The following is a 17,739-nucleotide window of genomic DNA, read 5'->3' on the forward strand; positions in this document are numbered from 1 at the left end:
GTTGTGAAGCCAAGATATGTAGGAAGAATGGGGAGAATAGGAGTAGGCAAAGGTGTTTTTCCACCTGCTTCTACCTTCTACCTTATGATATAATTAGGGCTCCTAAGATACAGACTTGATAAAAGCTCAGGTGACCTTTCTTAGCGTGACTGGGGAGGCATTGTTAAGAGAGAAAGACCCTTGGAGTGCGTGAATGATTCTGTGCCTGGTCCTTTAAAGAAAGGCACCCAGTGCTTTCCCTGTCATTAGCAAAGGTCTAAGTGAGTCTTTCCCTCTGCTTAGACTAGACGTTAAGGTAGAAATATACAACTTCCTCCTCATTTCTCCAAGATGCTATGGCTATTATGCTGCTTAGCAAAAAAAATTGTACTAGATTATATCTTCAGTGGAAGGCTAACCAAAAGTTATATATATATATATATACACACATATATATATATATTTTTTTAAGATGGAATCTCGCTCTGTCGCCCAGGCTGGAGTGTAGTGGCATGATCTCGGCTCACTACAACCTCCACCTCCCAGGTTCAAGTGATTCTCCTGCCTCAGCTTCCCGAGCAGCTGGGATTACAGGTGTGCACCACCACACCGAGCTAATTTTGTATTTTTAGTAGAGGTGGGGGTTTCACCATGTTGGCCAGGGTGGTCTCAAACTTCTGACCTCAAGTGATCCTCCCACCTCGGCCTCCCAAAGTGCTGGGATTACAGGTGTGAGCCATTGCACCCGGCCAAGTTATATCTTTTTTAGTGATGGGGATACCATCACACGAAATGACTATGGCATTTTGTGGCTTTGACACTTGTGGTTTCATTCATTCAACAAATATATTTATGCAGTGATATATGCCTGGCACTGTTCTAGAGATTTGTGACATATGAAGAAAAGAGACAACAACAACAAAATTTTCTTAACCTTTTGTAATTTCCATTCTAATGTGGGGAAGACCAAAAATAAATAAAGGTGATAACTAAGTGTATACTATTTTATATTAGAAGGTAATAGGGCAAGGTAAGAAGGATTGGGCTGCTGAAGGTGGGTGGGTTGGTAGAGTTTTTAAATGGTGGTCACCTCATTCTGAAGGAGACATTTAAACAAAGGCTGTAGTAGGTGATGGAGATACCGTGTGAATATGTGATGGCATGTGAGAGGGAACAGCAATTGCAAAGATTGTAAAGTAGGGGGATGCTGCATGTTTCAAGGAATACCATGAAAGGCAGTGTGGCTGGAGTAGGGTATGCGAGAGGGAGAATAGAAAAAAAAAGAGTCAACGAGGTAACAGGGGCCAGATCAAGAATGCCTTTCTAAGCCAATGAAAGGGGCTTTGGCTTATACTCAGTCAGATGAAAGCTATTAAAGGATTTCAGCAAAGGAATGCCATGAACTGTCTTAGGTTTGGAAAGGATTGCTGTGGCTGCTGTGTTGAGGATGGGCTGAGGGCAGGGGGTGGGAGTGGAAGCAGGGAGGTGAGTGAGCAGGCTGCTGCAGTAGTCCAGGCGAGAGATGTTGAGAGCCCAGGCCAGCATGGCAGGAGTGGAGTTGGAGATTAGGGATCTGAGTCTGGATTCATTTTGAAGGTAGAAGCAGCAGAGTTTTATTGTGGATTAGAGCTGGGATGTGGGAGAAAAAGGGTGAAGGATGACCTCAGAGGTTTTGGCCTGAGCAACTGGAAGGATGGAGTTGTCAATACCTGAGATGGAGATATCTGCTGGGAAAAGAGATTTGGGGGTGAAAAGCAGAAATTTACTTTTGACTATATTGAGTCTCAGAAGTCTGCTAGATATTTGAGTGGATTTGGTAAATAAGCAGTGGGATATAGAAGTCCAGCATTTAGAGAGAGATCTGGATAGGAGATACCGCATCATTTGGGTGGTATTTAAGGCTGTGAGACTGTTGAGATCGCCAAGGGAGTATGCATAGGTAGAAGAGGGCTGCAGACTGAGAGAGGGGTCAGGTCAGGGAGAATAGTGAAGAGGGCCAAGAAGGAACCACCAGTGCAGCTGGAGGATAGCCAAGAGGACATGGTGTCTTAGCAGCCGAGTGAAGAAAACGTGTCAAGGAGGAGGGAGTGGTCACATGTCAACTACTGCCAAAGGCTGAGTGAAGTAGTGATTGTTCTAGTATAGTTAGTGATTTTGCTGCTGTGGGGTTTGAATGGTGGGTGGGTAGGTGGTAGGGACAGAGTGCTGTGCTCTTGACTGAGCCTAGCCTGCTGCCCAGCAGCCTGTATCTCAGCTGGCTTTGTTCTCTGCTTCAGGCATTTTCCTTTTTTAGGAGAGATTACATATCCATTCATGGAATTAGTCTCTCAAGTGTATCTCTGGACATATCCATTATTATTAAGATAAGCTTACTGAATGCTTGAAATGTACTATTTAATATTTTATTGTGTATATGTGAAAATATGGACACAAAAATGAACTAGAAATATTCCCAACACCCAACACACTAAAATGTTTATCAAAATACCTTCCACAGATAACCTATATTAGAATTACATGAGGACTGTTTTTTTTTTTTTTTTTTTTTTTTTTTTTTTTTTTTTGGAGATGGAGTCTCGCTCTGTTGCCCAGGCTGGAGTGCAGTGGTGCAATCTCGGCTCACTGCAAGCTCCGCCTCTCGGGTTCACACCATTCTCCTGCCTCAGCCTCTCCGAGTAGCTGGGACTACAGGCGCCCGCCACCACGCCCGGCTAATTTTTATTTTTGTATTTTTAGTAGAGACGGGGTTTCACCGTGGTCTTGATCTCCTGACCTTCTGATCCGCCCGCCTCGGCCTCCCAAAGTGCTGGGATTACAAGCGTGAGCCACCGCGCCCGGCCCATGAGGACTGTTTTAAATGCAGATTCCTTAACCCACATTCCAGATGCCATTATAAACTCCATAAGCTCCATAGATCACTTCTGCACAATTAAAGAACCTCTGTCCTGAAAAATGAACTGTTTCCATCTCTAAAGTCTCCACAATCTTGCCATATAGAAATAATTGTACAGTTTGCCTCTCAGTGGATACATACATCATGTTTGCTTTTTACCTCATTTACTTCTTTCTATATTCCTATAAACTCTTCATATTCGTACTGGCTATCTATTATTCATCTGCATTATATTAAATATATTCAGCTGCATCAATTTACTGCTTTTATAGCTTTTTCTGAATAATTGAGCATTGAATGTATGAGCTGTTTCCAAGTTTGAGGATTAATATATAATGAGGTGCTAAACACCTTCGTGCGGGAGTTTTCCCCTTCTTTTAAAGTCCCTTGTTGGTGTATAGTTAGACTATAAGGCTGGTGTAAAAAGCCTGATCACTGTCCTTATTTCACGATTCCTAGTGTGACAGACTGCCACAATTCCTTCAAGAAATATGTAAGTTATAATTTCACTACATCATCAACAAGGTGTCTGTGTAACTCTCTTCTAAGTCTTGCCAATGTTGAATTTGTCACATTTATCACATTTTTCTATTTCATGGAAAAGTGTTTTTGCCTTCTAGTGGTTTTAATTTACATTTCTGTAATTATCAATGAGATTAACATTTTCTACTATTTCTGTTTGTCTTTTTATACTAGATAGACAGTAATTCACTGGCACTACCCATATAGACTAGGGAAGTGAACATTTTCTATTTAGATTATGAATATATTCTCCATTATTTTGTCTTTTTAATTTTTGTCACTATTTTTCTTTCTTTATTTTTTTTTTTTTAAGACAGAGTCTCGCCCTGTTGCCCAGGCTAGAGTGCAGTGGCACGATCTCAGCTCACTGCAAGCTCTGCCTCCCAGGTTCACGCCATTCTCCTGCGTCAGCCTCCTGAGTAGCTGGGACTACAGGCGCCCGCTACCACGCCCAGCTAATTTTTTATATGTTTAGTAGAGATGAGGTTTCACTGTGTTAGCCAGGATGGTCTCAATCTCCTGACCTCGTGATCCACCCGCCTCGGCCTCCCAAAGTGCTGGGATTACAGGTGTGAGCCACCGCGCCCGGCCGCTATTTTTCTAAATCTTACTTTTTCTGGCTTGATTTGAAGCCACCTTGCTAAGCTACTGTATCGTATTATACTAATCATAGGTAGCTCTTTTTTTTTTAAGATGATAAAGTGGTTCCTGAGTATTGCTACAATCCCAGTTTCCCATAAGAAACTACAAAACTTAAGACTTTCAGCTTTGCCAGGTCTCTCTCTCTCTGAAGCTGTAATTTTTAGAAGGAACGATTGCTTGAATGATTAATCACACTCTTAGTTACACCAGTAAGGCCATAATTAACTGTTGGCGCCTCCAGCAAAAAGTGCAAGTGGCTAATGGTCTCAACCAATAATTCTTCCCCTTTTTCATCTATTTATAGGGAACGATTTGAGGCTGAAGATTTGACTATTTATTTCAATAAAGCACATTCATTTGTGCTTGTCTCACTGTCATACATAATGGTTTATTAACAGATCCACTGTAATTATGGCTATTAACTAAAATGCAGAATTAAAATTTATCTCTGAGCTTCTTGGTTTGGATAGATGTCCCAAAATGTAGACCTATATAGACAAATTTGTAGCACACTGGACATGCCTTCTCCCTAAAAATAGCTTCTCAGAAGTCAAGAGGGAATTTTCTACTTTAACATAAAAAGGTGAATTAAAAAAATTGACTCTAACCTTTCTTCCCAGTACTTAGAAGTATCAAGAAGGTGGAAAATATGATAACACAGTAGACCACTGGTCTTTAAATAGGTACTGCCTTAGGTAAGACCCTGAAAAACCCTTGGTGGAGAAGTCACTCTCAACGCTTGTCCAAAGACCAGCTGCTTCAAAATCACTTGGGGCTTTTGTGAACATACATATTCCCAGATCCCATCCCAGCCGTTACAAACTGAACTAGACTATGTGTGATCTAGGAATCTAATTTTGTTATCCTGTTAATTTCAAGGTTTATTGTAATTCACATAAATTCAAGATGACATTAAAGATATCTGAAACCCTGCTTATTTGAATATATTTCTTCTTAACTAAGTGAACTGTATACAGGCACCACTTCTTTCCAACAACCAGGGTACATGCTTATATAACCATAAATATATACCACACCTTCCTCTGTAAGTCTGTTCATGTACACACTCACATATACCAATTCTATTATAGTTTACCTTTTTTTCTAGAACAGAACTCTTTCTTCATTGCAGCATTACTCCAAGTCCCAAATGGAAGTAAGATAAAAGCAAAATTCTCTGATTGAAATAAAATGGGTAGACCTAGAGACTCCAGGAGCCATTTTTTTTTTCACTCTCCTGTTTGTGAAGCCTGGGGATGTCCCTGAAGTCTGGGGATGGGAACTCATTTTGAAAACCATTCCCCTATTATAAATATATCATAATAAGATCGATCTATCTATCATCTCTCTGTCTCTCTTTCTTTCTCTCTGTCTCTCTCTCCATCCATGCATCTATCCATCCATCCATCTCACGGATAGATTAAAGGTTGTGTACCAATTATCAAAGACCTTTTTATATAATTTAAAGTATGACTGTTCATTATATGGCCTTTTGAAGTATGGTTTGGATTGAATATATATTTTGTTCTCCTGAAACTTGAATGAAAGTGAAAATTTCCTTTTATTCCTAAAATAATTTTGATGCTTGACAATGACTCAGAAAGATTTATGAATGAGACTTGACACTGGATAATGAGATGTGCAGAAATGGTCACATAAATCTCCTCTTTTGAATTTAAAACGTTTATCTCAAGTTCCAATTCTGGTAGTATGGAGGACTGAGCTGATTTAGGTCCCCTCTAGCTATAAAAACAGAAATGTTTAACATGTAAAATCAGTCAAATGAAAAAAATTTTAATGCGTAGGTATATTTACAGATAGGAAGGGAAATCTTTTGTTGCCAGAAACAAGGGAATTTAAAGCCATAGCAGAAAGCTTGTAAGCTAAAGACTTACAGACTTGGGAATGATTTTAGACTAGATATTAGTTCCACGTCCTAGGAGTATTAACATATAAAGAGGGCAAGAGTTGGCCTAAGGCCCATTAATCAAGTTCTCTATTTAAAGCCTGGGCATTGAAAGGGTGTTCTCTTTGTGAAACAAGAACCTAAAAAACTGTACCCATCGACCCAAGGAAAGAAATAAAGAAGTTTGTCTTTGTCTTGGGTTCTGAATTTTTTAAAAATCTTCTGTTTAAAAATGAATGTGGCCAGACACGGTGGCTCATGCCTGTAATCCCAGCACTTTGGGAGGCTGAGGCGGGTGGATCACTTGAGGTCAGGAGTTTGAGACCAGCCTGGCCAACATGATGACACCCCATCTCTACTAAATGTACAAAAATTAGCCAGGCGTGGCGGCACATGCCTGTAGTCCCAGCTACTCAGGAGGCTGAGGCAGGAGAATCACTTGAGCCCAGGAGGTGGAGGTTGCAGTGAGCCAAGATCATGCCACTGCATTCCAGCCTGGGCGACAGAGTGAGACTCTGTCTCACAAAAAAAAAAAAAAAGAAAAAAAAAAAAGAATGTGTCTGTGGCCTACAGATTTGAAATCAGACTTATTCACATGGTGTAAAGTGCCAAACTGAGAAATTGTTATAAAAATAACTTTTGAGTGTTGAAATCCCAAGCATGCTTGCAGCCCGAAACACAAAGCCACTCCATTAGCAACACTTCTACAATCTGGGGCTCGTGACATGTGCTCAAATTAAAAATTACAAATCTTATGAGTAAATTATGTGTCATGAGTGAGACTCAGCAGGCATGGAGAGCAGTAGAATTAGCGCTACAAGAACCTCAAGTAATAGGGTGACAACTTGGAAAAGACCATAAAATAACAAGGCTTAAAGTATAATAAAACTATAAAAGAAAGAAATAAACCATAAGGAAAGAAGAGATCACTATGCAAAAAATCCAGGCTGACCTGTCAAAGAACCACATAGAAAAATCTAAAACTAGAAACTGTAGGACCACAACATTACATACTCATTAGAAATTCATTGAAAATTCATTAAAGACAGTGAGTCAACCACAGCTAGTGAGATGATTAAGAACCAGGTTATATATATAGGTATGTGGTTCTATACCTATATATAGGTATAGAATATAGGTATAGCTATATTCTATATAGCTATAGATAGATATAAATATAGCTATAGTATATATTCTATATACCTATAGAATATAGATTCTATATTCTAGGAAATTACCTCAAATACAGCGAAGAGAGATAAAGTGATGGCAAATATGAGAAATCCAGATGGAAAATAGAGTTAGAAGACCCAATATACATTCCTGGAATGAGAATTGCAGAAAGAAAGATTTGAGGGAATAGAAAAGATGCAGTCTCCGAAGAGAAAATGAGTAGGAATTTTAAAAGTGGATGAAAGGTATGAATCCTCATACTGAAGAAACATACCAAATTCCAAGCTGCATAAACTCAGATAAAAACTTCATCTAGACACATCGAGGTAAAACTATAGAATATAAAGCACAAAAAGAAAAATCTCAAAAGGTAAAAAGACAGATTGCCTTTGAAAAATTAAAAGATAAGAAAAAAACTTTTTCACAAGGAGAAATTTGTAATAGTCACTGTATCTTTGTTATAGCAGAAAATGAAAACCTCTTAAATGTATACATATATGAGATTGACTAAATAAACTGTAATTTATGTTTATATAGTGGGATATATAGCAGTTAATATGAATGAACGTACTATGCATATAAATATGAACAAATCTTAAAAGCAGTGTTGTGTGAGAAAAATACAAGCATCTATATAAAAAATTTTAATGCAAATAAAATTGTACTTTATGATGGACAGATACACAAATACATAGTAAAATAAGAAAAGAGGAATGAAAGAAGGACAAGTGGATACCCATCAGCTTCAAGATAGTCATTACTTCCAGAGTGGAAAGAGTCTATTGGAATGGAAAAAAAGGAGGATTTAACTGTGTTTATAGTGTTTTACATCCTTAACAGAAAAATGATGATCTGTAGAAAATATGGCAAAGTGTTAAAAGTAGTTAAGTCTAGTGGCTGGTATGTGGATGGCTCATTCTTTTAATGATATTTGAATTATTTGAATTATTTCATAATAATTTGAATTATATTTGAATTATTTCATAATAATGAATATTTGAATTATTTCATAATAAAAAATAAAAACATTAAGATGAAAAATAAGTCTTTATTCATTTTTGCCTATATCTCTTAAATTTCAAACTATAAAGTCCTATATTCATGAAGAGAGAGAGATGAGAAAAAATTGAAGACCTCTTCTTTCCTATTTTATAAATGAATAATTTATTTAAAAAATAAATAGTTTAATAGTAATAAAATTCTTTACTCTTCATTTTTCATCATTTTTATGATAATTTTTAGTGTATTATTTCCCCTTTCCAATTCTCTTTGCTATAATTACATGGTTTTTCAAGTTAAATATTATTCCATCCAAAGTAGTATGTGTATTCATATTAGGTATGAAAAGCCAGATATATTTTATATTTTCTCTCTCAAATTTTATGCAGTATTCTGACTAAGTTGTTTATATGTAACACTGTAGCTGATCAAAAATGTCTCAGTGTGTCTCTTCTGTTTTTCTCCACAAAGCCTTTCCAGACCTGGAAAACAGAAGAGACACACAGCTAAACCCTGGATTGGCACCATAGATGAAGGATGGAGGAGGGGAAAGCACTTGCTTGTTTTGTTGGGAACAGGAGAAAAAGTTCTATTTCAGCTCCCTGGAGTGGGCTCATCTCTGACTCCTTGGCACTTGGGTCACACGTCATGGCTTCTGTTGTGGACTGTGGAAGCTGACTGTCTTCCCTACCCCTACTTTTAACCCTGCAGAGTTTCCTGGGCAAGTGAACTAGGCAGATTGGTCTTGAGACCCCCTTCCTCTTGGTTCCCTCTTTCAAAAAGCAAAAACTGCTTCCCTTCTGATCTCTAAGAGGAGGGTGGATAAAGTCAGCCCCCAGAGAACTGCAGCTTAAGATACCCTGATTTTGGGTATCTTGTAGCTTTGATGGGCTGCCAGGTAGCTCTGCCCTTCCATTCTCTGACTGTTAGTGTAGGTAGGATGACAGGCCCTTTGAACTCATCTCCAGTGGTGCGTTTCCTGGATTTTCAGACCCAATTCCTGTATTCCCCAGGGGTTTGGACTATGAATCCTGAAGAAACGGGTTAAATCTCTGCCTTCTGACCCCCTGTCCAGGACGAGACAGAGATGCTTCTTTATTACCCAGGTCTGTGACTCTGGCCACCTCCAGTGCCCGTCCCCACCTTGTCTGGGCTCCACTTAAACAGTGTGGTTGTCTCTGGAGCTGTGTGGGAGCTCTGGGCTGAGTTTAAGTGGTCTCCCCATTACCTCACCTCTGTTCTTGATGGTGCAGTCATTCTAAGGCTGTTGTCTCAGTAACTATGCCGTTTGCTTAGAATATTAAAGGAAATTGAAGGAACATTGTTCATTTCCCACACCATGTCTACTTTCCCACTTCCTGTGTTGGTTACCCAAAGGGCTTCCTCATTGTGATTCAGAAACACTGAGAGTGAAAAGAAGTCTAAGGAATAGCTAGAAAGGTCTCTGGGTGAAGGAGCACTTACCCTTGTCAGTGTGCAACCCCTCTCCCCATCCAATCCTTTTCCTCATTACCCAACCCCCGGACCCTGCCACATAGCTTGGGAAGAACAGGGATGATGTTAATCCGTTTTGTCCCCATCGGGATTAGTAAAGTGAATTTGAAGTGACTTGCCTTATTCATCTTCAAAGCTCTTTCATATATTACTTTTCTTCTCTTTATCCTCATTTCCCAGTACTTAGCCCCGTGTCTTCACATAGTAAGTACTTGATAAATGCAGATGTAAGACAGCCATTTAGTAAAATCCCAATGCTGTGTAATCAATGCATCTTCTTGGTGCTCTTGAGAATTCAAAACATAGACTATCTAACTTTGTTTAAACTCTGGGTGATTCGAAAGACATTTGGCTATGTTTTTTTCCTTTTAAATATATTTGCATCCGAAAATTTAAAATTGCCTTATAACCGTGGCCATCTTTGATTTTATCTTGTTTTTTTCTCTTGCTTTTATTCAGTAATTCATCAATTTTTATTTTTCCTTTCTTCAAAATACTTATGTCCACCCTTTCCTCTTCATTCCCACAGTCTGCCTTAGGGGAGGTATGAATCATTTCATCTACTGACTCAATATTATTCTGATCATCCCTTGGGTCTCCATTCATTCTCCCCTCTTTTCCATTGAATGAATACCACCATGAGGTCAGTTTAGATCTTTCAGCATAAGTGAGCTGCTTAGACACCCTCAGTGGCTTCCCATCTGCCTATAGGATAAAATTAAAATAAAGACTCCCTTCTCCATAGCCTGCCTCCTACTGATTTCTCTGTCCTCTCTCTTACTTTCTTCTCCATTATGAATGCATGCACCAGCCAGCCCTGTCTCTTCATTCTTCCATGTATGTTCCCACTTTGAAACAGGGCCCTTGATGTGTATTTTCATCAGGCCCTGACAGAGCTTTCCCACAGAGAGGTAGTGCGGCCTTTCTTGGGGCACAAGAGGATATCCCACTTACTGGCAGCTTGGCTTGCTGGTTGAAACACTGACTCTATATAACTGGACACACAGGAGGCAGCAGTTTCAGGATTTGTGGGAAAACACTATTTCCAACTTCTTGATACTCGAGACTTACACAAACTAGGATAAGAGAAGCAGCATTTCTTCAGTGTGAAGAAGAGCAGCCCATGCTCTTTTCTAGAGAGTGTGAAGCCTGTGCTTGCAATCAGACCAGCAGAGGAAGGATGAGCCTCTGGGTCACATTCTTTGGGGTCCACCACAGGGTTGTGTGTTTGGAATTGTACTTTCAACTGTTTATACAAAACAGTTTGCCAAAACTTGTAGTTATTTAAAGATATTGTTGGCCAGGTGCAGTGGCTCACACCTGTAATCCCAGCATTTTGGAGGTGAAGATGGGAGGATCACTTGAGCCCAGGAGTTCAAGGCCAGCCTGGGTAACATAGCATGGACCTGTCTCTACCAAAAAAAAAAAAAATCTCAGTGTGGTAGCACACACCTGTAGTCCTAGCTACTCAGGAGGCTGAGGCGGGAGGATCACTTGATCCTAGGAGTTTGAGGTTACAGTGAGCTATGATTGTGTCACTGCGTTCTAGCCTAGGCAACAGAATGAACAGAATGACAGTGTCTCTAAAAAATAATAATAATAACAAGATATTGTTGAGGACATTGTTCACTACATTATTCAATATTTCTCTTGATGAGAACCCATGAGATAATCGTCCTGTCTGGTCCTAGACCGGGATTAATTGACCTTCTACTAAACTGTGAATTTTGTAGCTAACACTGAGTCCCTCTTTGAGTTGACTACTCCATAGCCCTGCTAATTTTGAGGCCCACTTCTGGCAAGTGCTCTCAACATAAAGTATGTGTGGTGGCTTCATTTCAGGCTTTGTCTTATTGTTTGCCATCCTTTATCTAAATCATCTCTGATTTTCTCACTTATCTTGACTTTGTCTTATTGTATGTGTTTTTATAATCCCCTTGTGGGATAAGGTGGAGCATAAATTCACATATAAGCAAAAACGGCCAAATTTATAGGTAGATGATCATAATTATTTATATGAAAATATAACTCCAAATCACTTCCAGATGCTGTAGCTTAAGGAAATAGATTGAAGGGCAACTTAAAAATATTCTACTTTCTTCCCGCAAGTGGTATCCTTTATGCTTTGTAGTTGAAATAATGGCATAAGATGTGAGGAAAACAAAGTTTTAAGGAAAAATAAGTACGAAAATGGCTGAAATACTAAGTAGACTGAATAGTCAGAATTCCAGTGATCTAAAGTTTCTTACTTGCATTTTCACTCTTTTACTAAAACATTGACGTTTAGGGTAGATCCTGAGTTCAGGACCTATGTGAGGTCACGTTGCAATCAGCTTCACTGCACTATTTAATTATAGCCACAAAGCACTATATAGTATCATAGTGACTAAAAGCAATTTTTTATTTTAAAAATTGATGATTTTTTTTATATTCCTGTTTTGTTCAAAAGGAATATGTATAATTCAAAATAAATTCTTCTCTAACCCAAAATAATTGCAGAGAGAAAATTTAAATTGATAAGGCATAGATTACATAATGAAGGCAGAGAAAATTAGCAGAGCTTCCTGAACTCTTCTCTTGGAAAAGAGAAAAAGATGATACAAGGCTTTAAGCATGCCAGAGACAGGAGAAATTACACACTGTCCCTTCACCAACCAGCATTAGTATCAATAGGGGCTGCCAGAGGTACTAGTAAAATGTGGGAATCTATTGGCAAAGAATACCTGAGAAGCAGAGGCAGAGCTTACTAGTGACACAGAAGATGAATCCCATCCTAGGAAGCCACTGTTTCTAATCTGACTACTCCATACCACCCCTTGGTTGCAGAAAATGAATATAGCAAGAGCAATCATGGTCAGGTCCCAATCACCTCTCAAATAGTGTTGGAGCTGCCAAAGAATTGTGACAAAGTGACACTGTGGTCAGAATTCTTGGGAAATACATTCAGGGAAAGTAGAGCTGTTGTATCTGTCCTCGGGTATTTGTCAGGCATTTAGTTGGTACAGTTTTGATATCTGAATACTGAATCTGTTCATCAGTGTATAATATTTACCTACTCTGTGTGTGTGTGTGTGTGTGTGTAAGAGACAGGCAGAGAGAAATTGCATGGACTCTCTTAGCTATAAACAATTGTGGGAATATATGATCTGCCTAGGCTTTCATGTGGGTTGTAATTGTCAACTTTTTATTTCACAGTGTGTGGACAATATACGATGTAATGGTTTAATGACTATAGTGTTTGAAGAGAATTCCAAAGTCACTGTGCCACATATGATTAAGTAAGTGTGAGAATCCTTTCCTTTACATTTTAATCAAGATTAAATTGGCAGAACATGTAAAACCTTGAATAAAATACTGCGTCAATAGAATTCTGCTTCTTATTGAGAATATGTTTCTTGACAGGAATGCAGTGGTTCATATGATTCCATTATAAATAAGACTATCAAAATGGTTTTTCACATTCACAGTTTATTAACTCATAGCATAGAAAAATTGTTTTTTATACTGCTACATATGTCTTCACTCAGGACAAAATCCTAAGATGTTCAAGTTCCATATAAAAATTAAAATAATAGGCCAGGTGCGGTGGCTCACGCCTGTAATCCCAGCACTTCGGAGGCCAAGGCGGGTGGATTACCTGAGTTCAGGAGTTTGCGAACAGCCTGGCCATCCTGGCCAACATGGTGAAACCCCATCTCTACTAAAAATACAAAAAATTAGCCAGGCATGGTGGCGGGCGCCTGTAATCCCAGCTACTCAGGAGGCTGAGGCAGGAGAATCACTTGAACCCAGGAGGCAGAGGTTGCAGTGAGCCCAGATCACAACACTGCACTCTAGCCTGGGCAACAAGAGCAAAACTCCATCTCAAATAATCATCATCATCGTCATCATTAAAATAGTGACACCCAGATGTGCCAAGGTCAGAGGCTGGACCAAGGTGCAGCTGCCCCACTGGGCCTGAATCCTCCCATTGGGTATGAATATTACCCAGATTTGGCCATTCTGATATGTTCACATTTAGATAACATGAATCAAGTGGCTTTGCTGTCTACCCACTCCCTATTTATGCTTTGCCCCAGAAGCTATTTGCCTAGGGCTGCCATCCTGCTCTAGCTGTTTTTAACAAAGTAAATCTTATAATTTTCCACTAGGGAAGCTCTAGTTTAAAATGAAAAGTTATGAGTAACTGTGTGCTAGAGCTGTCTGTATTCATGCTTTTGTCTCCATATACTTTTTTGTTTTCAAATTCAGAAATTGTCTTGGGAGTATTTTGAAATTAATCACATTTTTCATTACTCTCATTTTCTCAGTTATTTGCATTCCAAATTCTAAGAGTAAAAAATATATATATATATATATATATATATATATATATATTTTTTTTTTTTTTTTTTTTTTTTTTTTTTTTGAGACGGAGTCTCGCTCTGTCGCCCAGGCTGGAGTGCAGTGGTGCAATCTCGGCTCACTGCAAGCTCCGCCTCCTGGGTTCATGCCATTCTCCTGCCTCAGCCTCTCCTTGTAGCTGGGACTACAGGCGCCCGCCACCACGCCCGGCTAATTTTTTGTATTTTTTTTTTTAGTAGAGACGGGGTTTCACCGTGGTCTCGATCTCCTGACCTCGTGATCCGCCCACCTCAGCCTCCCAAAGTGCTGGGATTACAAGCGTGAGCCACCGCGCCCGGCCTAAAATATATTTTTAAAAGCAATTCTATGTTTATAAAAGAAGTTACTTGAAACTAAAAAAAGTTTGTCTTTTATGCCTTTTTATGTAGATATTTTGAAGTCTGAACTGTTTATGCTGAGGCAATAAGTAACGTTAACTTTAGAAGGAAGACTTTCCTATTCTGGCAGATATTAACTACAGTTAGCATCATCCCAGTGGTACAAGTTTTAAAACTTACTAATCATTGTATCACATGAAGGCAGAGTACGTAATACTAGTGCCATCCATGCTACAAAAAAATATAAATGATAAAAGGATGATAGTGTTTTACATTACTAGTCAAATTTAAAAATATTTTGGGTAGGCCGGGCGCGGTGGCTCACGCTTGTAATCCCAGCACTTTGGGAGGCCGAGGTGGGCGGATCACGAGGTCAGGAGATCGAGACCACGGTGAAACCCCGTCTCTACTAAAAGTACAAAAAAAAAAATTAGCCGGGCGTGGTGGCAGGCGCCTGTAGTCCCAGCTACTCGGGAGGCTGAGGCAGGAGAATGGCGTGAACCCAGGAGGCGGAGCTTGCAGTCAGCCGAGATTGCGCCACTGCACTCCAGCCTGGGTGACAGAGCGAGACTCCGTCTCAAAAAAAAAAAAAAAAAAAAAAAAAAAAAAATATTTTGGGTAGGGCCATTTTAAATTCTAGGGCAAAATTCATTTTGCATTCAATTTTCTAGGCTTTAAATTTAGTATAATATTTGAAACCAGGTTAGTAAAAATGTTACGATGTTAAGATAAAGAATATAGTATATTAAGTCAAAAAGTCCAAACTACGACTTAATTTTTGAATTCACATCCTTGGGTTAGAGTTTTCTTATTAATTTTCTATCATAGAATTTTAATTTTAATATTTTCCAAAAGGATATATGGCGAAAGCACTTTCTTGGAGGTTATACAACCATGAAAGTCCACCTGCTTTGGAATTAGAATGTGTAAGTGAAAAAGTATAGACAAGTTCTAAGCCACTAAACCCTAGGGCAGCTGTATGCCCACTACACATACATTTTGTTGACATTAAAAATTAATACTGGCTGGGCACGGTGGCTCACACCTGTAATCCCAACACTTTGCGAGGCTGAGGCAGGCAGATCACAAAGTCAGGAGTTCGAGACCAGCCTGGCCAACATAGTGAAACCCCGTCTCTACTAAAAAATACAAAAAAATTAGCCGGGCGTGGTGGCTGGTGCCTGTAATCCCAGCTACTTGGGAGGCTGAGGCAGGAAAATCGCATGAACCCAGGAGGCAGAGGTTGCAGTGAGCCGAGATCACGCCATTGCACTCCAGCCTGGACAACAGTGCAAGACTCCATTTAAAAAAAAATAATAATACTAACGAAGACTTCAGTTTTATGCCTGATCAGTTGTTGCTGGCACCCAAATGCATCTTTTGTCCCCCACCGTGGCAGTTTACCAGTGTCCACGTCCAATCTCATTTGTGTAACCACTTACATACAGACCAGGACTTTTCTGCCTTTGGGTGCACAGAGGTGACACTTAATGAATTGGAATTGTTCTCCTGTTAGGACAGAAACCTGTATCTTGGACTGTAAAGATTTTCTATTAAATCCAACATATCTATAATACACTAGATTTATTCCCAAGGCAGAGTGAAGTTTTATGTATATACTACTATTTTTTCCCAGCCGTATTTGAGCCTGATTATCCTCAATCAGAGGAAAGAGATTTTTGCAATCTCTGTTCCTTCTGATGGCTCTATTCTACCCTGAAGTTTGTATTCCTCCCTATGTATCTATTTCCCTATCTATAAACTGTGAAGAAAAACCCCAACGTTTCTCAGAGTTAAAAGAAAAAAATTATCCTATTGTAACTGTGTCTTGTTACTGACAGGGCGTCACTTTGTAAGCACTCACTTCCTTTTAAAACTTAACCAATTATAATAGATGATTTGGGTTTGATCTCTCAAGATGGCTTTTTAAGTGTTTACCAAAACCAAGTTGCTGTTATCATAGGAGACTTCAGTAATGTATTATATTTTTCTTGAGAGTCTCTTAGGAAATAAAGTACGATTCTACTCAGTGTAATAAAAGAAAGCTAAATAATTTCATAATATTTAATTTCTTTACTTAAAATGAAAATGTAGTCACGATTTTGAAGGAAAGTAGTGTAATTAGTCAGTTTTATTTTAATTTCATGCTGGCTTCAACACATTTTTTGTCCTAGTGTTTCAAATAAGCTAATTATAGTCAAAAGATGCAAAGCTCAAAACTACGAATAGAATGTGAAAATCATGACGCTTATTAGGTGAAAATATCCCTTTATAGGGTATGTAGACTATGACTTTCTTTTAATAATATTTGATCTCAACTTTCTTAGAAAATAGAGATTTTTTGGTGGAAAATTATGGGATAACAAGTGATTATCTAGCTCAGCCATCTTCTGGGCAGGCTGATGGATTCATAAAATTTTCTCAGTTCTTTTTACTAATGAGCAAATTAAGAACCAGAAAAATAAAGTTGGTTGAGGGACACATAGTGAGTGGAAGAAAGAGCTTTGTTATTTTCAAAAATCTCAAAAGATGCGCTTGGGCATTTCAAGATCAGTAATGTAACTCAAGCTAACGGGCCACCCCAGTCAGTTCCTTGGCAGGGGGAAGCTGCTCATTGAAAATGCTCTTTCAGGCCTGCAGATGAAGTACTTCCATCTGCCCTGAGCATACTTTGGGCTGGGACGTTTCTAAGAGCAAGCTAAGAAAGCAGTTGATTCCTTTTTACCCGAAAGAAAATAAATATATAATTTCGAATCCCTCAAAGCGCTGAAAGGGCTACTTAAGGGCACTCACAACTGATTCTCAGCCAACAGATTCTTAGCAAGCAATTGGCTCACTGAATGTCACTGACCCTGTAGCATATCCTTTAATCAAGTGGTGAAATTCAAGACTTCATTGATCGCCGGTCCTGAAATGCTGCAGTGAAGGTGAACAAGGGATCTCAGAAGGGGAAGTGAAAGCTACTGGCGGTCCTCGTTGTCCACTTGGAGAGGCTGCCAGTGCAATGGTCTGAAGGTGAGGGGTTAGGGGCAGCCAGATGGGAGGTTTTACAGAATGACAAAAGCAGTGGATTACAGGGTGGCAGTGGTAGGTGCTATTCAGGGGAATATCTTTCACCCATTACTTTTTTTTAAGTGAAGATATTTTTAATACCACAGAATTTTGAAAACATAATAAAAACATAACATTTCACACTTGCAACTTATGGATTACACAGTATTCAGAAAATAGATATCCTTAAAAAGCCTTAATAAGCCAGGAAGAATGAAATAAATGAATTAGGCACTCAAATCAAGAACTTAGAAAAAGAATGAGAGACTAAACTGTAGGAAAATGTAGGAAGGAGATAAGAACAGACATTAATACAATATAAAAAGCAGTAGAAGGGGTAAATAAAAAGAGCTGATTCT

The 17,739-nt window shown here is 39.0% G+C and overlaps 1 protein-coding gene across 1 annotated transcript in view; it reads left to right on the plus strand.

The window, feature by feature from the left end:
* Nucleotides 1-17,739, plus strand: part of RASGRF2 (Ras protein specific guanine nucleotide releasing factor 2) — a 273,318-nt gene that overhangs the window by 136,302 nt on the left and 119,277 nt on the right. Inside the window, exon 13 of the mRNA XM_055298177.2 lies at nt 12,804-12,886. Coding sequence (XP_055154152.1) covers nt 12,804-12,886 — 83 coding nt within the window. The remainder of the gene's footprint in view (nt 1-12,803; nt 12,887-17,739) is intronic.

The sequence above is a fragment of the Symphalangus syndactylus genome, chromosome 11 (genome assembly GCF_028878055.3).
Source record: "Symphalangus syndactylus isolate Jambi chromosome 11, NHGRI_mSymSyn1-v2.1_pri, whole genome shotgun sequence".
Taxonomy (NCBI): Eukaryota; Metazoa; Chordata; class Mammalia; order Primates; family Hylobatidae; genus Symphalangus; species Symphalangus syndactylus.